We start from the raw sequence: 21,472 nt of genomic DNA on the forward strand, positions 1-21,472 counted from the left end.
ATGGCTGGTTTCTTCAGGTCTCAGCCCAGATGACCCCTCAGAGGCTTTTCCAACTACCTGATATCAAGTAGCTACTCCTTCCTGGGAAGTCTGTACTGAATTATCACTATTTTTTCTTACCATCTTTGACTATCTGAAATTACTTATTTGCTAATGTGCTACTGTCTCTCTCCTCTATTAAAATGTAAGCCAAATAAAACCAGAGCCTCCTGTGTCTTGCTAGGAGACAATACAACAGAGTGTTGAAGAGTGCAAGCTCAAATCCCAGCTCCATCACTTATTAGCTGCATGACCTTGGGGAATTTACTTAGCTTCTCTGTGTCTCACTTTCCTTATCAGCAAAATGTGGGTAACGTGTTTTTTTTTTTTGAATGCAAGCTTTTCTTTTATTATAACTCTAAATAAAAGTCATACTTCTAAAATAAGCTACAAATTGCCTTTTTTTGTGAAACTGATGTGACTTGGTGCCACAGCTAACCTTTCTCTCATAGTAGCAGTATCATCAGCCCGTGGCAGCAAGGAAATGTCCATTTCTGGCATCCCATGGGCTCCCACACAAGCAGCTTCATAAAGCATGCAGATACTACTCTGCTGAAGTTTCAAATGAATAGAAATGATCATTGTGCTTATGGGTCTCATACCTTCCAAAATATACATAAATGGTGCCAAGTTAAAATAGCAGTTCTTTGCTTACCAATAAAATCATAAGGCAGAGGGGTTGGAGCTGGAAAGAGAAATTGTTAAAAATGCGGGAAAAAATGCAAAACAGTGCTAGCATTCACAAAAAAGATCATGCTAAAATCAGATCCATATTGGTAAAAATCAATCATTAAGCCACAATCCAAGGAACTCTGTCCACGAGTCCAAAGGCATGCATGCCAGCTGAAGGAAGTGCAGGATTCTTCAGAGCAGAATAGTAACGTGTCACTGGAGTAATCACAACAGGGTGAACAAGACGCCATCACGTGGAGCAGGGGTCTGGGGCTATCCGGCCTTCGTGTCCACGAGCTGCATCTGCACGTTGGCAGCCATGCCACCCCCGTAGCCTCCCTTGGACTGCATCTGGTTCTGAATGGAGCTAACGGAATTCATCCCACTGAACACAGGTCTCCTGACCCAACATGAGCCGTGTGCACAAAGTTTGTGGGCTCTCCAATCATACCTCGGTCAATCCGCCGGCGCCTTTTAGGTTGAGGCTGTTCTGCAATACAGCAGTTGAAACACAACCAGAATTCACTCATGCTTACAGTCCAAGTTATAAATGAGCACCAGTGAAGTTTCCAAATCTCAACTCAGGAAGCTTCACAAAGCAGGCTTCTCAATATATGTCCAACGATGCCAAAATAATAACTTTATTACTTCTCTGTGTTTTTGTTCCTGGAAGTCAAGTATCTTATATAGTCAATCTAACAAAAGGTCAGATTGTTTCCTTTCTTTGCTTCTGATTCTACAGAGACTAGTTTCTGAACCACCAGGAAAGGTATAAAAATTGTTGTCTTGACTCAGGACCTTAAGAGGTAGTCACTCACTCCTTGTCAATAGAGCTATCTCTGGGTTGAGAACATTCCATAATAGGCATACAGATGACTGTAGACTCACTGTCAGTATAAGTTGTTCCTTGAAGGTTTCTTCTCATTTGGGTTCGAGGTTTTACTCAAAAATCCACACACTCACAACTGGCCCTATCGTAGCCTTTGTCTCCACTGCTCTCGCTCTGGCCACAGCCGCTCTCGGGCAGGCTCCGCCGCTGCTGTCCCTCCACGCCTGCAGCTGCGCTCCCCAGCGCGCTCGCCGCTCAGTAACTTGTTAATATGAAGAAACTGCTCCTGATCAAATGTGGATGACTTGGATTGTTGTTGAGCATTAAATGAGATACATGTAAATAGTTTAGAAGAACTCTTTGTTCATTACAGGCATTCAATAAATGTTAACTATTATTATCGTTCCTTTTTATACCCTTGACACCCAGCATAGTGTTTGGCACACAGCAGATGCTCAATAAATATTTGCTGAAAGAATAAATGAAGGGGCCAGTCATGGGAATAGCTGGGTAAAGAGAATCTAGGCAAAGGGAAAAGGAGGTGCAGTGGCCCTTGGGCTGATGCTCCTGGTGGGAAAGAGACTCACTCACAAGCATTAGCAGAAAACTGAGCCTTGACATCTTTTTGTGGAAGCTGCGGGCTAATAGGGATTCATGCTTGAGGAAGGGCAATCCCACTTCCTCTTAAAGGTGAACACTGGGAACGGGGTCAAGATCCTTCCTAGAAGAAGGTTTGGAATTCAACTTGATAGACTTGAGCAATTGAAGTCCATCGCCCTATTTCAATAGCCTAGAAAACATTTCGGGCAAGTGTGACCGGCGGCTCACTCCAGCGACATCCATCTCCCTCAAGTTCCCATAGAAGGCCCACTTTGGAGCATGCTCCATCTGGTGTGATGGCTGGGACAAGCGTGTTTTTTTCAAAGCTAACTATTTGAGGCAATTTACTGAACCAGGTTATTTACGAATAAGCTAAAAGCTAAGAGGGGATCTACCAAAAATAATAACTGTAGCTTCAGAACACTTGCTCTGTGGTCTCCTTCTGGCAATAATTAGCTGGTTGAGCCAGCTGGATATTCAGGCCACTCCTAGTTCGAGATAATAAAACCGTAACTCTGGCTCACAAATGGATGCTTGTTTTTCTGTTTTTATAACAGGAAGGCGTTCTTCCAGCTCATTACAAAGTGGTCTATGCTCGTTAAGAAGCTAATTAGATGGAGTGAGGGGGAAGAGCTAAATCTCAGTTTTCCCTCCCAGTAAATGTTTTCCAGTCTTGCCCCACCTAGACTCTCAAGGCAGGACTAAGCGTAGGTTCTGTGCTTACATCATTAACGTCAGGCCATGCTTACAGAGCTTAGCTCAGAATCTTTCCTGAGCTCTGCATCAAAAGCTTCAAAGAGGTAAATGTGAGTTTCAAAGAAGCCAATGCAGAAATTCTGAGACTTTCTGGATTTATGATGCCCATCTCAGGAATGATTTCAAGGCATTCCAAGGCCAAAAGAAGTACTAAGCAGCTTCATTTGTTAAGTAGTTAGAGCTAAGTAGCTTAATAAATATTTATGTTCTAACAACTTAGTAACTGAAATAAACAATGCACATAATATTTTTATTTCATTCTTAAATAACTACAATTACTTACAAACGAGATGTGTGTGCTTGCTGGGCACTGAACAAATTCCCGAACCTTAGGATCAGAGAGGGCTCTTCACCTGCATTTCCTGCTCCACACTGATTTTCAGAGCACTTGCCTTTTAGCACAACTACTGCCCAAAACCCAGTTTTGCAAAGATGTGACGTCATCGAAAGGAACATGTTGTGATCTAATGTTGAAACTGTGAACCACCTCGACTAGTAATTTGCATGGTGTCTGACCGTTGCCCAGAACTGCTGTGTTTCCCTTGAAAATTAAAATCTACTCTGCTGCCCTAGGGCGTTGGGTGCAGGGTTTGGGAACTGTAGGCCTAATGTTACTACTTTTGGCACCCTCTCCCCAGCAGTGAATAACACAAGCCTCTGGTGCAACATCCCTGGCGAACAGCCTGTCTGCTCCTCCTGTGAAACGTAGGTCTGAGAAACCCACGGGGGCGGGATATCCAATAAACCCATCTGTGCTTTAAACCAGTCCCTATTTTAGGAAAATTACAAGGATACTGCGCTTTTTAAAATGATGTAAATTCTGTTCTAGATTGACTCATCAGGACCAGGCTCTTAGGTCAAATGTGGGTTAGTTAACGAGTGTAAGGAGACTATTTGGACTAGTCCTTGAACGTATCTGAAATAAAATAAAATGTTATCTAAGTGCTGTATTAAACAGATAATCAAGGCACAGTCCCTGCCATTGAGGAGTTCACAGTCCATGGGAGAGACGGGTACACGGACAGGCAATTCAACAGAGGGTGATGGATGTTGCAACAGAGGCCAGGTGTGCAGCACAGGGACCCTGATGCACCCTGGGGTGGGTGCCAGGGAAGGTTTCCCAGATGAGGTGATGGATTCTACTCCAACTTTCTTTGTCATGATTATGAAGAAGAGGATGAATTTAAACACAAAGCTTCTCTTCTCTTTTAAATCACAAAGAAACAGTTTGAAGTGGGTGTTGGCGCAGGGCTTTATATGTATCTCGTTATTTTCACATGTATTCTTTCAAGATATCTATTTCTCATTGAGCACTATCTATGTGCCAGGAACTGTACTACACAGTCCACCTACAGTATCTCATTTAATCTTCACAAACAACCCTAAGTGCTTCCAGTCACGATGTACCCACCCGAGCCCTGTCTCTGTAAACAACTATAAAACTGGAAAAAATTAAGGAGGCAACTGTTTTGAGGCAGTGGGAACAGGCCATGCAAGGCTGATCCCTGAGACAAAGGACATCAGGAGGTGGGCCCCATGTGGGCCCGGCCCCTTTCCCAGCCTCCTCTCAGGCTCTCTGCATGTGGTGGTGACACTGGCACTTCCTCAACTACCCCAGCTCTTTTCTGCCTCTGGGCTTTTGCATGTGCTGTTCTCTCTCTGCAAGATTCTTCACTCTTGTCCTTGCATGGCCAACTCGTTCTCATTCCTCAAAGCTTTGCTCACGTGTCAGCACCTCAGAAGTTCCTCCAACAGCTCTGCCATGTTTTTCTCTTTTAACAACCCGTTCTTCTCTGGCCTAGTACTGAGTAAAGTTTACAACTGTATTTCTTTGCTCATTTATACCCTATCTGCCTCTCCCACTAGCCCATGATTTCCAGCGCTAGCACAGCACCTGGCATGCAGTAGGTGCTCAATAAAGAGATGTTGAATGGGGACTTCCCTGGTGGTGCAGTGGTTAAGAATCTTCCTGCCAATGCAGCGGACACGGGTTCGAGCCCTGGTCCAGGAAGATCCCACATGCCGTGGAGCAACTAAGCCCGTGAGCCACAACTACTGAGCCTGTGCTCTAGAGCCCGTGAGCCACAACTACTGAGCCCGTGTGCCACAACTACTGAAGCCCGTGTGCCTAGAGCCTGTGCTCCGCAACAAGAGAAGCCGCCGCAGTGAGAAGCCTGCGCACCGCAACGAAGAGTAGCCCCTGCTCACCGCAACTAGAGAAAGCCTGCACGCAGCAATGAAGAACCAACGCAGCCAAAAATAAATAAATAATAAATTCATTAAAAAAAAGAGTTGTTGAATGAATAAAGGAAGAACGTATTAGATTGGTCTCTCCCTTTCCTGTGGGAGGTGGGGGAAATGGGGAGACAGGGAATTCCTCCTCCCCTTTTACAAAAGTCACAGAAACTCAGAGACCATATAGGGCAGATCTGAGAAGGCTTCGTTAAGGAGTTGGGACTTGAAGACATGACCACTCAGTCAATCCTCCTGGTATCCATGAGAGGGAGATGTTATCCTCCCCATTTCACAGATGAGGCTCAGAGAAGCGAAGGACATGTCCAAGGTTTCCCAGCTAGTAAGTGGAGGGATAGAGACTCAGATCTGGTCTGGTGAGTTCAGAACCCCACGATCTGTTCACGACATTGCCCTGCTTTGAAAGCAAAGGATCGGGGCAACTCTTCTCCTTCCTATCTTTTTCCTCCCCCCCGCCCCCCGCACCCCGTATCCTCGCCTGGCTTTTTGCAAACTCTACTGACAGATGGACTTGAGCTGGCAAAGGGTAGTTCCTGAGAGCACAATGGGGCAGGTGCCCAGTCTCTTCCTGGAAGGACCTGGGGAGGACAAACTCTGCCAGCCAAACTCCACAGCTGAGGTGTCCCCCAGCCGGAATCATGGCCTTGATGACTCAACCCAAGGGCCCCTTGGCCAAGGCAGCCTATGCCAGGGACCCCGGCATGGCTGAGGCTAAGAGCTGACTCACACGGCAGGCTGCCACCACCTGAATCACCCACTCCACCTCTGGCTGGAGAGAAGAGGTTGGGGGCTGGGGTGGGGCACTGGGCTAGGACCGCGTGACTCATCTGGTGAATAAATAATAACAATGATTGTAATAACAATAATGATGGGCCATGACAGCTACTCTTAATGAGTACTTTTCATGAGTCAGGTGCCATTCTAACAGCTGTATATTAATTCACATAGCCTTCATAACAATCCTATGTAGTAAGAACTATTATTTCCCTATTTCACACACGAAAAGACTGTGGCCCAGCAAGGTTGTGTAATTGGCTGCAGGACCCAGAGCTGGCATGTGGAAGTGCTGAGATTCCAACCAAAGTCTGTCTGACTCCAAAGCCCAGCCATTCATTCAATAAATATTGAGCCCCTGCTATAAGCCAGGCACTGTCGTGGGCACCAGGGATACACTGATGGGGTTGAGAAGTTAGTAAACAAATAAATATATGACATATTAGGTAGAGACGAACATTATGGGGCAGATAAATTAGGCTAAGGGGGTGGGGCTTACAGGGGTTAGGGTGGGGATGTGATTTCATATCGAGGTTGTTGGAGTTCTCCCTCATAAGATGGCATTGAGCAGAGACCTGGAGGAAATGAAGGAACGAGTGATAGGCCTACCTTAGGAGGGGAAGGATGAATGCTAAGGCCTGAGGTTGACCTTGGATTGCTCAGTGTGTCTGACGAGCAGCAGGGAGGCTGGTGTGGATGCAGATCAGAGCAGTGGGGCAGGGGCACAAGTCACATGGGGTCCAGAGCCATTGGGAGGATTTCCGCTTTTACTCTGATGCTGGGGGGAGCCAGGGAGGGCTGGGGCAGGGAAATAACACAATCTGACTTACAATTTAAAAGGATTCCTTTGCTGTGAGAAGACTAAAGCAAGGGCTAAAAGGCAGGGAGACCAGTTGGAAGGCTACTTTAACAACACAGGTAGGAGACATCAGTGGCTTGAAGCAGGGTGGCAGATTCTAGAAATATTTTGAAGGTAAAGCTGAACGGATTTGCTGATGGGTAGGACGTGGGATGTGAGAGAAATGCAGGACTGAAACATGAGCTCAAGGTTTCTGGTTGGAGCAACTGGAAGGATGGGTCCCCTCTCCCCCTTGCCTCCTCCCCAAATGGGAAAGGCTGTGGAAAGAGCTGGTTTGGGGGGAAAACTAAGTGCTCAGTTGTGTCCATCCTCCGAGGTCCTGGTGGACGTTTGGTCATGCAAGTCTGGGGTTCAGAAGGGAGAGCTCCCCTGGAGATTTAAATTCATGAGTCAGGGATGTACAGATGGTTCTGAAAGCCATGGAATTGAATGAAATAGCCTACGGGCGGGGAGGAGCTAGAGGGGGGTCAGAAGACTGAGCCTTACGAGCCAGAGTGTAGAGGTTGGGGAGATTAGAGGGAAGCAGCAGAGAGGAAAAAGGTACAGCCACGGAGGCAGGAGGAGAACCACAGCTCTCTCTGTGACACCATCCTGTTAAGGAACCCAGTGGGCTGAGGCTTCCCAGAACTCTGGACTTTTCTGTGCAGGAGAATGGATCTGGGTGTCATTCAGGGGCCACTCGATTGCTCTTCAGCCCTCTTCTCTTCCTTAGGGTGAGTCTAGGGCCTTCCCTCCTATTCTCTCCCCCTCGCTCCTCCCTTCCTTTCTTCTTGCCTGGTTTGCCAAGTGCCTTCATGTTCAGTTCCCTCCTGTGGCTGCTCAGGGGAAGCTGGGGGTGTTCAGAGCAGGGCATCCTGGGAAGGACTGCCATGTCACCCCAGAGCCCACCTTGGGTTCTCAGCAGAGACAGATACTCTAAGACGGTTCCTGCCTTCTGCAGTGAATCCTGTGGTGTGCCACCCGGATCCCCCCTTAAGGACAGAGGCACCTGTTCCCCGAGCTGCCTGGGGTGGTGGCTGCTGAGGGCTCATGGCCGCATTTCTCCCCAGGAACCGCCCTCAGCTAAGGGGAGATGCCTTGCCCAAGTTTACACCACATTCCTAGGACAGCCCACATCCAGTGACTGATTGCGGCAGGAGTTCAACGGCCCAGTCCCTTGCCATGGTTTGGGACAATTCTGAAGGGCCATCTCAGCTCTGGAACTCCTCGTGGAGCCAGCTGAGGTCCCTACTGTAACTGCACTGCAGTTCAACTTCTCCCTCTGCCTAATCTAATCCTGCTTCCCTCACTTCCCAAGGCAGTGTTCCCAAGTGCAGACCCTAATGCGCATCGTGTAGCAAGTCCCCATCTCAGAGTCTACTCAATATCGATTCCCCGCTTCCTCCATCCTAATAGAACCCCAATTTTGTTTAGGTATCTACCCATCTCCAGTCAACCATGGGTTTCAGGGGGAACTGAAGCTACTCCCCATACAAGAGGTGAATCCTGATTACATTCAGTCAATCAGAACACAGCACGCTTCTCTCACTGGCCCAGGGCTGGACTCATGAATAAACTGTCTCAATGAGGCAGAAGAGAACATCTCACTCCATGATGGACATGAACAGGGAGGCACGAAGCATATAACCCAGAATGCCACTAGCAGCCAGGGTAGGACAGAGGAAGCTGCCCAAGAATGAAGCTGGGCCTGAGGCCAGCCAGCAGAGACAGAATGAGCCTAGGACCTCGGTGACACTGAGACACTAATCCCCAGGCTTTCAGAGTGTTTAAGCCAGTTTGAGGTGGAATTTTCTGTTACCTTCAGGGTCGATTCATTTACTCGCTACTGGCTGTCTAAACCTGCTTTGCTGGCCCATGGGTGTGTCTGCAGGAAGGTGTTCTTGGTGAGGCTCTTGTCTGAGGCACAATTTTTCCCTCCGAAGGGACTTGGGGGCATGGGGTCCTTTTCTTCAGCAGCAGCAGAGTACCTTTAGGTTGGGGGAAAGCTATCAGGGGACTCTCTTATTTCCAAACTCCTGCAGTTTCCTTCCATGTGGAGGGAGTGACACTGCTGGCCCATCTGCCCCTGTCATTCACTCCTCCTCAAAGGGTGTGACAGACTCAGATCAGAGGGTCTGAAGGAGAAACGGGGCACACGTAGGAGCCCAGCCCATTCTCTTCTCCTTTATCTTTGGGAGCTGTCTTTCCCACAAACAGCATGTAATCTGCTCTGCTTCCCAGACTGTAAGTGTTTTGAGTCAGGCCCAACATGGGGAAGCCTGAGGCAGCCCAGCAATGTCTGTGTTTGATGGGCAAATCTGCTAATTCTGGGGTTTGGTTTTGAGAAGCCATTTGCCTGCACACTTAAGCCACAGTCTTTAATACCTTTATTTGTACTAACGCACTTGATTTTTCAAATTCCTTACGATTACTACACCCCGGCAACTCCCACAGAGCCTGCAACATGGCTGACTGGCTGGAAAAGGGTATTGTAGGAGCAAAGTCAAGCATGAGGCTGGTCAATGACCTTTAATGCCTCTTCCAATCCCAGACTCAGTGATTCTATTATCTGACAAAGAGAAGTACCCCAGTTGTGTTGAAGAGACAACCCCCTAACACTTAATTTCAAAAGGCATTCATTCAGTGGTTCCTCATAAGAGAACTTCCACAATGAATAGCAAATAGCACCATTGCTAGTGGTTTTATAAAAGTTGCCGGAATCTTCCCTTGACCCAACTGGAACCTCTCTCCTGCCCTTTCTCACCTTCCTTGCATGACCTCCTGGCTTTGTGGGCTGAACAGAGGGCAGCAGGCTCCTTGCAGAGCTCATTAAGGTCTGCTTTTTACTTGCCTGAAAGCCATGCTTAGTAAATCTCCTTTCTGGGGTCTGAGAACTCGACCTTCGGGCAAGGCACCATCTTGGTTGACTTGCAGGGTTTTGACTCACCGTGAAATGATCGCCCTCTATGTGACAGGCCCTGACTGCAAGCCCCTCTCCCCCGTGTCCCTGCCTAACACCCCCCCTTTGTCTGGGCTTTTCACAGGGAGTGTCTCGACCCTGGACTTGACCGCTCTGCCTCCCCGTCAGCACTTCTTGGCTAAGCTGCTCCACCCCACTCTCTTTTCTGCCCAACAGGAGAATAAAGGGAGCCTCGGAGCCTCCTAGCCGGATCAGATTCCAGATCGTTGTGATGAAGACACACTAAGCCAGGCAAACAAAGCAGATGCTCCCTCAGCCAGGCTCATTATGTCCACCTCTCCGTGGACGTTTCACTGCTTCGGGCCATGTCTGTCTGCCAGCCGCCCAGGGTCCCTCCTTCCCATCGGGGCCATCAGCCTGGGCTTTCATGGCAGGGGCACACGACCAACCAAAACCAAGAAAAAGAACACTGAGAGCCAGGAGGCTGGGAAGGGACCTCACTGGGTGACCTTGGGCAAGTAACCTTCCCTCTCTGAACTCCTGGCTTCAAAATGAACCATGCTAGCTTAGGTTATAAAAGTAAATCAAGGGCAGCACTGTCCACAATAGCTAAGATATGGAAACAGCCTGTGTCTGTCAGTGTATGAATGGATAAAAAAATTTACGGGGTGTGTGTGTGTGTGTGTGTGTGTGTGTGTGTGTGTGTAATTGAGCCACGAGAAAGAAGGACATCCTGCCACTTGTGACAACATAGATGGACACTGAGGGCATTATGCTGAGAGAGACAAATCAGGCAGAGAAAGACAAATACTGTGTGATCTCATTTATATGTGGGATCTAAAAAAAGCCAGTCGATAGAAACAGATTGTAGAATGGTGGTTACAGGGGCTGGGTGGGGGGGAATCGGGCAGATATTGCTAAAGGGTGTAAGTATGCAACTAGAAGATGAACAAGCTCTGGGGATCTGATGCACAGTGAAGTGATTATAGTCAACAATACTGTATTATATATTTCGAAGTTGCTAAGAGAGTAGACTGTAAACGTTCTTACCACAAAAAAGAAATGATAATTATGTGATGGGATGGAGGTTTTAGCTACGCTAAGGTGGTAATCATATTACAATACATAAATGTATCAAATCAACATGTCGTACACCTTAAACTTACACAATGTTATGTGTCAATTATATGTTAATTTTAAAATGTAAATTGAGGTTAAGAGTGTGGTCTCTGAAGCCAGACAGCCTGGCTTTGAACTCTGGCTCACCAAATGCCAAAAGGGGGTTACTTGACCTCTACCTCCCAGCTCCCTCAACTGTAAAGTGGTAATTAGTACCCAACTCAGGCGCTCTAGATAAGAGGGGTACGTTAACCTGTGTCCAGTCCTCAGGCAGTGCTGGCACATAGCACGCTCTCAATAAATCATCATCACCCTCATTGTTCCTAAGAGGCTCACGGTCTGTAAGGGGAGTCAGGCATGTAGCTGAAAGTGCACCTAGGGTTCCGATGGGGCGGCAGAATTCTGCACAGGCACGGTGCAGGCACAAAGTCGGGGTCACATCCACTGAGGGCTTGGGGAGAAGTCCAGGGAACTCTTGAACTTGAGCTGAGCCTAGTGCTGAAGAGGCTGACACGGTGTGGGGTGATCATGGAAGATAAAAGAGGGAGAGAAAGGCAGAGGAGCGTGAAACCATCTGGCGTGTTTGGGGACTGGAGAGGGAGTGGGTGTGAGGGGCCCTGGGTGTGCGGAGGCCAGTGCTGAGAGGACCCCAGCGGGTTTGGTGGATGCTGGGGGACCTTGCAGGCTTTATTCATGGATAATGTGGAGCTACTGCTGGGTTTTAAGCAGAGGAGGGATGTAGCAGTTCTGCGTTTTAGGACCCCAGTTCAGCAGACACTGTGGAAAATGGATGGGTGGGGCCCGCCAGGAACCCTGGCGAACATTTATAGGCAGTGATTGCTGTAGTTTAGACCAAAAGTGATGCAGAACTGACCTGAGGCAGAGGGAAGATAAAGGCAGGGAAATGCAGCGAATGCTCGTGGTGGATGTGGGGTCCAGGGAGCCAAGCAGGAGAACCCTGTGCTGAGTGCTGATCACACGGCGGCCATTGCTGGGAGCCCTCTGCACCGGGACTCTGGCCATGCTGCAGTGAGGCCCAGGGAGGGTGGAGTAGCTTCAAGGTCACACAGCTGGTGAGCAAAGGAGAAGGATGCCTATCCACAGTCTGGTTTCAGAGCTCCCAGGCGTGACTACCGTGCATGGCCGCCGCTCCACAAGGATGGCTTTTATCCAGTGCCTTGCATGCGCCGGGCATTGCTCTAAGCCCAAGATCACCCAGCTAGTAAGTGGCAGAACTGTGATTCAAACCCAGACAGTGGAGCTCACGCCTTATCACCCTGCTGAATTAGTTTGGGGGTCATTCTGATTCAGGTGAGGCCACAGGAGTGGACGCAATTGTCTAAGGCATTGCTGTCCCTACAGCCACGTGTGTAATTCTAAATTTTCTAGTAACCACATTAAAAAAGGTAATAATAAAAAAAGATGAAATTAAGAACATGTTTTATTTAACTCAGTGTCTAAAAACATTTATCATTTCCACGTGTAATCTTTATAAGAATTATGAATGAGGTAGGTTCTCTTCTTGGTACCCTAAGTCTTTGAAATTGGATGTATATTTACACTCACAGCCCATCTCAATGGAGCCACATGTCAAGGACTCAGCAGGCATGTGTGGCTGGTGGCCACCGAATAGGACAGCGCAGGCCTGAGGAGTCACCTACAGTGAGAAAGAGGGAGAGACAAGGATGGGACCCCAGGGCACCCGGACAGAAGGGCGGAAGAGGGGAATGCAAAGGAGGTGAAGAAAGTCTGGCTGGAGAGGAAGGAGGAAAGGCGGGTGAGAGTGCTGTTCCAGAAGACGAGGCAGAACTGCATTCCAGGAGACAGGGCAACCATGCCAAATGGCCAAGGAGCAAAGCAACGGGCTTAGGACTTTATCAGATTTGTCCATCTGGGAGGCATGAACGATCTCTGCCAGAGGAAGTTTCGGGGAGTGGTGGCAGCTGATTTAGGAAGCCTTCACAAAGACAGGCTTCACAAAGACATATTTATTCTTTGCAAGTCGGAGTGAGATTTGAACATGCTGCAGTGTTGGAAAGATGCCAGTGGAGAAGTAGCACTGAGAACCAGGGGTGAGAAGGAATGGACGGGTAGCCAAGTCTCAGAGGATACAGGTGGAAATGAGAGCCAGAGCTCAGAGGGAACACGAACTCGGAACAGGAGACACGACAGCACTGAGACAGGGAAGATGGGTGTGGGGCAGGGCAAAGGCATGGCAAGGGGTACACACGTGCGGGCAGAGGTGATGAGGTGACTCTGCCAGCATCAGTGAGCTCTGTGACAGGGGCGTGGTCCTCTTTTTGGGGGAAAGATGTGGGACTTGCAGAGTGCAGTGAGGTTCTGAAAACACCACCATGGGGATGGGAAAGGCAGCTGACTAGGGAGATGTAAAAGCTTTGCCAAGACAACTGGGGGCTCCTAAGGCTACAGGCCATACATTTGTAGTTGCAGCATCAGATCAGTGGTCTTGGTTTAGAAGAGATGAAGGTTCATGGCCGGACTGATCCAAGGTTGGGAGTTCCAGGGCAGGTGTGACAGGAGGACTAGAGAGATTGCTCATTGATTCAGCAAACAGGTATTACATGGCTACTCAGTGCCAGGTACTGTTCTAGGTGCTAGAGATCGTACGCAGTGTCAAACGAGACAAGATTCCTGCCTCCACGGAGCTTATGGGAATGGTTTTCTCTAAACGCGTAGTAGCCTCCTAACATAGAAGGAAAGAGAAGTGTTCTGCGGTGGGACTCAGCTTGTTTGGCAAACAATTGAGATGGACTGAAGTTTAACATTCCACATGTGGAGTTGACGTGCTCCACTGTCAACTCAGGGGACAGGGGAGAAGGTGGCTGCTCAGGACAGTGGGTACTGATCCTGAAGTCATGGAGGTAGGGATTACCACCTCCACATGCCTGGAGGGGACTGATGAGGCTCAGAGAGGGTCTGAGACCACACAGCCAGTAAGTGGGAAGATTGTCTGGGCCCAGAGCCTGCTGCTTTTACTTCTCCATATTCTCAAGTTGATGAAGCCCCAGAGAGAACAGGTTTGTTGAGTCCCCTGTGGACATGGGTTCTCTACCTCTCTCCTTCTTCTCTTGCCAACCCTGGTTTGGCCAGAGCCATGGCCATTTTATACACAGATGGAGATGTCAGGGGAAGCTTGCTTATGAGGATGGTCCCCAGGTCCAGAGGGGACTAGACAAAGGTGAGTCAACTCCTCTGGGTGATTCAAGCTCCTAAGGGGGAAGGGGCTTCCTGGGGTGGCCAGGACAGAAGCACAGTCAGACTTTGCTTCTAGCTGTTCTGAGGCAGCTCTGCCTCAACGTCCTGGATGATGTTGGACGTCTGCGCTCTCTGTGCCTTGGCTCTGGTCTCTTTTCTGCCTGGAATGCTCTCCTTGCTCCTCTACCTAACACCTACCATCCATCAAAGCCCTAAAACTCGTCGCCTTCTCCAGGAAGCCTTCCTGGTCCACTCCAGCTCATTAGAGTTCCTCCCCCCACCCTGAACTCCTGCAGGGTTCTATACTACTTTATTTCACTTTAAGCAAAGTCTTTATTTTCAAGGAAAAAGTGCATTTTCTCATTTTCTGTTCTAGGCATAAACTTTAATTATTTCCAGTGGAAGCAAAACCTCCTGAACCCCTTTCAGTGTCACCTAAAACTTGAACTTCCTCTATTTCTGGGTAAAATATGTGTTCACAAATGAGATGTGCAATTCGATCACGCTTTTTGACTTCAAACTTTTCTTTGCCAAAATTAAACAGTACAATACCAACATTTCCTCTATAATCTTCATCTATGACACTGGCTCCTACATCTATGAAGTGTTTTGCAGCCAAGCCAGAACGTGCAGCTACTCTCCCATAGTACCCAGAAGGAAGAGCTATCTGAATGTTGGTCTTCAGATGCCTAGTATAGTTCAGAGGTGGAGGAGGAACAGGTGTTTACTGTTCACTTAATTATGAGCATATGTTCATTCACTTAGTCCACAAATATTTATTGAGGGCACTGTGCTAGGCACTGAGAATATGGTAACAAACAAGACAGATGCAAGGGAATGTTCTGGTGGGGGGGAGGTGGAGAATAAATAAGCAGATAGATAAAGAAGTGGTTAGGTAGATGGAAAGATAGGTATAACAGGTAGGAAACAACTAGTTTGCAAGTGCATTGAAAGACACAAGCAGGAAAGTGAGATAGAGGATGTACTACTGTGTACTGATAGAATTTTCCGGGACTTCCACAAGCTGATTCATCAGGCCAGGTTTGTAGAATCCCATTTAATAGGATATAGGCTCTACTACATCACACTTTTTTTTCCCTCACACAAGTCACAAAGTTGTTAGATAAATCAGATGAAATTCTACAGGCAGCACAGTGAAAGCACAGACTATGGGGTCAGGCTGATCTAGGTTAAAATCCTGACTCAGGCATTGTAGATGCCATGACCTGGAATAAGTTCTTAAATTTTTCTGGGGCTCAATTTCCTCATGTGTAAAATGGGGATGATAATATTTATACCCATCCTCACAGAATTGGGAGATTAGAAATGACATCTCTGTCTATGTCTATCTAGCCATCTATCTATCATCTATCTATCTAAACATCCATTTCTCTAAGTGATAGTTATTATTAAATGCGTAAGAGTTCTAAACAATACAAAATGACCCACACATGGAAGGTATTGCTTTGAGCATGGGTTTGGGAATCAGACTTTACTGCTCACTAGCTGTGTGACCTTGGGAAATTTCTCAACTTCTCTAAACCTTGATTTTCTCAACTGTAAAGTGGGGTTTATAATAGTACATACCTCACAGAGTTACTACAAAGACTTAGTGAGATAAACTATGTAAGCAACTGAATGGTGTCTGGCACAAAACAACGAATGTAAGCTGCTTGTGATTAACTAAAAGGACCTCTAGGGATAAGGTATCTAGAGATTTTGTTAAGTCACTATACACAAAGTATAGAGATACACAAGTATCTCTTTTACTTTCCTGGCCCTAGTGGCTTATATTTTCTGGGTGTGGAGGCCTCTCTCCCAGTTGTCTGTAGAGTGGTTTTAATAGGGGCAATGCTGAAGGCGTGTTAGGTATAGAAAGGCCATACCTAATCTTGCTCGTGGGCAGATCCTGCGGTCGATTAAACATGGTATTTAACTCCCCTCCCTCCACACACTGCCCTTTTAGGGAGGGTTCGAAAACCTGCTGACTTTCCTGAAGGACTTAGATGTTGTCTGTCTCCGGGCAGACAGTGGAGGAGGATGCTGAGTGTGGCGGTCCTACCAGGGATGGTGAGACTCCGTGTCTGTCTGGCTCCCTTGTGAAACATTGAGATATTAAAGGCCATTGTAAACATTTTTCAAAAAACAATAGAGAGATTTCCTTTGTGTGGGTTGGGATGTGACTCCCTGGCAAGGGGTATTATTCACTTTACCAAAGTTAAGGAAGTTAAGAGAGCTGTGCTGAGGTCTGGAAAAATTGAGGTGTTTTTCTTCTAATTAAAAAACTTAATTTTCATTTTGGGGTTGGATCTGCGCAGCTTTCTCTCCCAGGAGGATGTGCCTTGTAGTAAGGAAAGGGGGTGTAACAGGGAGGTGTGGGGAAGCTTTGGTGGGAGGAGAGAGGGCAGGGTGCTGGAAGCTCTGGCCTGGGTATGTGGCCTTCAATAACTATGTTTATTCAGTGAACAGCTCAGAACCTCAGAGTGTGAAGGGACCTGAGAGGGCATCTGGTCAACCCTCTCATTTTTCAGATGAGGCAAATGACACATAGGGAGGGGTTAGAATCAAGGACTGAGACTGTCTCCAAGTCTGCCAACTTCTCTCTACCAGTGCACCACAATGTGGAGTGCATGGCATTGGCGGTCCAAGGGATGACTTAGAGGGTACGCAAATGAACATTTAACTTTTAACAGTTAGATATTTATTTCAATGTGTATTAGGAAAAACTATCTGGGCCATAAAACTCATAATCTATGATTATGATATAAAATATCATTGAAAAATACATTTATTTAAGCAAAGACAGAGGGAGCGTGTTTGTGTGTATGTGTGTTGTTTTAAAAATGCTGGATAAATAATGGAATAGGTCTGTAGGTTTGTTATAAATCATGGCTACAGTCCACCCCATCTTTAGGGTTATGGTGCTGCACAGTGAAGACTGGGGAGGCCCTTCTAGGTTCTCCTAGAATTTGGCATTTTCACTCTGAGAAGCAGCAAACCTCTGACTCCTCAACCCCCAGCATCCCCTTTCCTTCACCTCATCCTCTCATTCAACTTTCTTCACAATTTCTCCCTTCCCTCCCCTTTGTCTTCCTTCTGATCCCCAGTGCCCAAAATAACCAGCAGGCAGTGGGAATAGCTGCTAATTCTGTGACCTCTGGGCTAATCTGTGATCTCTCCTCATTCCAGGATCTGGGATTCATACAGAGCCCTGGCTGCTGGGAGCCAGAGTCGGGGGCCTTTTTCTCATCCTGTCTTCACGAAATTTCAAGCTTACCCCATCTATTTGCCTTCTTCCCAGATCTGCCTAAACTGTAAAAAACAAAACAAAACAAAAAACAAACAAAAAAACCCCCCAAACCCCAAACAACTCCCCTTAAAATATTAATGGTTGATGGGATAAATATGTCACCAGCAGCCTCCTCCTACAACCCCTAGTCTGTGACAATGGTACATTAATAGGCCTTGGGATATTCCCAAATCATAACTAAAAAACAAAATCAAAACATTATGAAGCTACAATGAAACATCACTGTCACCCAAAGTGTACACCATCACAGCATCATACAGAATACTTTCGCTGCCCTAAAACTCCTCTGCGCTCTGCCTATTAGGCCCCCCTTTTAGCCCCTGGCAAACACTGATCTTTTTTTTTTATTAACATCTTTATTGGAGTATAATTGCTTTACAGTGGTCTCTTAGTTTCTGCTTTATAACAAAGTGAATCAGCTATACATAATACATATGTTCCCATATCTCTTCCGTCTTGCAACTCCCTCCCTCCCACCCTCCCCATCCCACCCCTCTAGGTGGTCACAAAGCACCGAGCAGATCTATCTGTGCTATGTGGCTGCTTCCCACTAGCTGTCTATTTTACATTTGGTAGTGTATATACGTCCATGCCACTCTCTCACTTTGTCCCAGCTTCCCCTTCCCCCTCCCCGTGTCCTCAAGTCCATTCTCTACATCTGCATCTTTCTTCCTGTCCTGCCCCTAAGTTCTTCAGAACCATTTTGGTGTCTGCATCCAGTGGGTGGCTTGCATAGGCTTCCTGGTGGAGGGGACTGGTACCTGTGTTCTGGTGGGTGGGGCTGGATCTTGTCTTTCTGGTGGGCAGGGTCGCGTCCGGTGGTATGTTTTGGGGTGTCTGTGAACTTAGTATGATTTTAGGCAGCCTCTCCGCTAATGGGTGGGGTTGTGTTCTTGTCTTGCTAGTTGTTTGGCATGGGGTGTCCAGCACTGGAGTTTGCCAGCCATTGAGTGGAGCTGGGTCTTAGCGTTGAGACAGAGATCTCTGGGAGAGCTAGCACCAATTGATGTTACGTGGGGCTGGGAGGTCTCTGGTGGACCCAACGCCCTGAACTCGGCTCTCCCACCTCAGAGGCTCAGGCCTGACACCCGGCCGGAGCACCAAGACCCTGTCAGCCACACGGTTCCAAACTCCAGAACTCCACACTCCGGATGCAGCCCTTTGGACGTGCCTTACAAATTTTATAAGTTGTGCTTTTAACTTTTTCCTTGCTAAGAGTCTATATGGGGAAATGGCAGGGGTTAGACTGGGGAGAAATATGAAGGGTTAAGTGTCCAAGTTTGAGCAAATTATGTTCCGACTGGTAGGCTGAACTCCTTGCTTATTGTCTTTTCCGCTAGTGGCTTTCAAACTTTATTGACGCAGAAGTGATGAAGCAGGTTCTCTTTGTATTACATGGTGTCAGTCAGCACGACAGTTTCTTCCTCTCAGCTCATTAAATTCTGGATTCCCTCCTTCCTGATCTTTATTTTCAGGAGGGCCATCTCCGTGTAGTCAAATACCGAGCTGAGTACCTGGAGAACTGGGCTCTTGCGTAGGCTGTACACTGGGTGTGAATATGGGTAATTTCTCTCTTCTGGGCTTTAGTTTCTGTATCTCTGTAAAACTAGGGCTCAGGTGTTTGGATCTACTGTCCAGGCCAAGGGAAAAGTTTTTCTACCAGTCTCCAAAACCTCGCTAAGGGGGAACAGAAAACTGCCAGAGGTATGTATATTGTTCAGATCAACCCCAAAGAAAGTCTCCTTGAGCCAGGGATTGTCTCAACAGAGGACATCCCTTTGTGGCCTCCTCCTCCAATTCAAGCCTCAAAGGGGCTGACGGTGCTGGCTGTGGCTAGGCAGCCGTTTGAGCCTCACCACTGGTCGTTTTATTGACTTCATAGTTTTCCCTTTTACATATATTTGAAATCACATAATATGGAGCCTTTGCAGAGTGGCTTCCTTCACTCGGTAACATGCATTTACGTTTCCTCCATGTCTTTTCATGGCTTGACAGCTCGCTGCTTCTTAGCACGGAATAAAACTCACCAGTTGCAACAAACGTACCACTCCGGCGGGGATGTTGATAATGGGAGGCTGTGCACGTGTGGGGGAAGTGGCCATGTGAAATAGCTCTGTGCCTTCTGCTCAATTTGGCTGTGAATCTAAAAATGCTCTAAAAAATAACTTCTATTTAGAAAAAAAAAAAAAAGACTATGAAGTGTGGCCACGTTTATGAGTGGGTTCTATGCTAGGGTTAAAATAAAATCAATGAAAACTCTCATCTCCTAGTCTTTTTAAGAGTAGTGATCATAGGGGCGATGAGACAATAATTTAATATGCATTGAGTGCCTTCTAGAATCAAAATCCTCATGAAGGCAGGGATTTTGATTTGATCTCTACGGTATTATCAGTGGCCAGAACACTGCCTGGCACTTAGTAGGAGCTCAATTAGTACTTGTTGAGAAATTAACAAAAATATCAGGCCCTATGCTAGGCGCTGGGGCTCCAAGCATAGTTTCTGCTCTTGCGGTCCGGCCCAGAACACTGACAAGCAGATGTAGAACAATAGGACAGTAAGATGATGCAGTAAGAGGGAGCTGGACTAGGTCCAGAGCTGGCTCAAAGGAGGGCAAGACGATAGAAGGCTTTAAAGGGGAGAAGTTGTTTCAGCTGGGTCTAGAAGGATGAGTCTCAAGGTGGAGACATCCCGAGGTATGATCTAAGGTGTGTAAAGTACAGGTAGGTTTGGGAGGACTTTAGCTTAACGTGGTGTCACCACACCTGTCCCTGGGGTCACACTGACCATTTCTGACAACAAACCAGGCCCTGAACTTACGGACGCCAGCTCCTCTGCTCTCCAACCCATTCTAACTGTCCCATCCCTGGCTCCAGCCCAAAGTCTCAGGGCCTTGTGTGTCACTGCAGGTGTCAGTTTTTGGGTGATGGCCTTCAAGTGGGCTCTACCCAGAAACACCAACTATGCATAAGGGCTGGAAGCAGTGGTATCCTGGAGCTGGCTCATATTGACTTATAAGAGGCAATTCTTAAATATTTAGAAAATTTGTGAGCCAGTTATTAAACCATTGTTAGCTTCATGCTGTCCACAGTGGAAGGATTTACACCCTAGAAACTGGCAAACACTACAAATTTGGGCACTTTTTTCCTCCCAGAGAGCCAGTTTGCCAGAACACTATTTGCTGGAAGACAACTGATGCTGACTGTTTTTCAGTGTCCCATGGAAGGATCTGAAGTATTGCAACAAAAATTCGATTATTGTTTTGTTAAAACAAAATATTTAAGAGCTTGATTTTCGAGCATCCAGAAAGCAGACTCAGATGTTTACTACACATTAACTTGAGCTTCCTGGGCAATCCTCATTTGTTCAGCCCCCAGAGTAAGGTTTCTCCTTCCATTTTGGTTTATTTAGAGAATAACCTCAGATTGCAGAGCAAGTCGGTAAAACACCACTGATTTTCTCAAAACCATGCCGTGCAAGGACACAAAATATAACGGGAGGCTGGGTGCTGAGGCTGATACAAGACCAAGTTCATCAGAGGAGTCTCAGTGTTCTCCTGGTGGACTTGACAATAGATGGTGTGAATTAAAAGCTACAGAATGAACTGACAGCTAATATAATACTACATTTATGTCTGTTATCATTTCAAGTTCTGTGTAGTATTTCGTTGGAAAAGAGAGTTTTGATGTCACCCAGTCAACTTATGTTGCAGAAAAGGAATCTAAAGCCCCCTGGAGAGCGACATGGCTACTGTGCTTCTGGTGGTGCAGCTTCTGGAAAGGAAAGGGAAGGGAGGAAACCTGGAAGGAAGGAAAAGGACTTTCTGAAAGTTAGAACTCCTGGCCTCCCCATCCAATGCCATTTCCTGTATGTAGGAGGAATGTGTCCAAATTTCATTACAGATCTTCCTTGACTTAAAATGGGGTTGCATCCTGATAAACCCATCCTAAGTTGAAAATATCATTAAGTCGAAAATGCATTTAATGCACCTCACCTGCTGAACATCAGCGCTTAGCCCAGCCCACCTTACACATGCTCGGAACACTTACACTAGCCTACAGTTGGGCAGAATCGTCTAACTACAAAGCCTATTTTACAATCAAGTGTTGAATATCTCATGTAACTTATCGAATACTATACGGAAAGTAA

At 47.0% G+C, this 21,472-nt stretch overlaps 2 protein-coding genes across 3 annotated transcripts in view; both read right to left on the minus strand.

Moving 5' to 3' along the window:
• SYN3 (synapsin III) overlaps positions 1 to 21,472 on the minus strand; it is a 456,321-nt gene that overhangs the window by 31,822 nt on the left and 403,027 nt on the right. The gene's annotated exons all lie outside the window — the stretch shown is intronic.
• LOC132433308 (CDC42 small effector protein 2-like) lies at positions 982 to 1,356 on the minus strand. Its single transcript, XM_060023911.1, is given in 2 exon segments — positions 982 to 1,101; positions 1,104 to 1,356. Coding segments are annotated over 2 exon segments (255 nt in total). The 5' UTR covers positions 1,242 to 1,356; the 3' UTR covers positions 982 to 984.

The sequence above is a fragment of the Delphinus delphis genome, chromosome 11, assembly GCF_949987515.2.
Source record: "Delphinus delphis chromosome 11, mDelDel1.2, whole genome shotgun sequence".
Classification (NCBI taxonomy): Eukaryota; Metazoa; Chordata; class Mammalia; order Artiodactyla; family Delphinidae; genus Delphinus; species Delphinus delphis.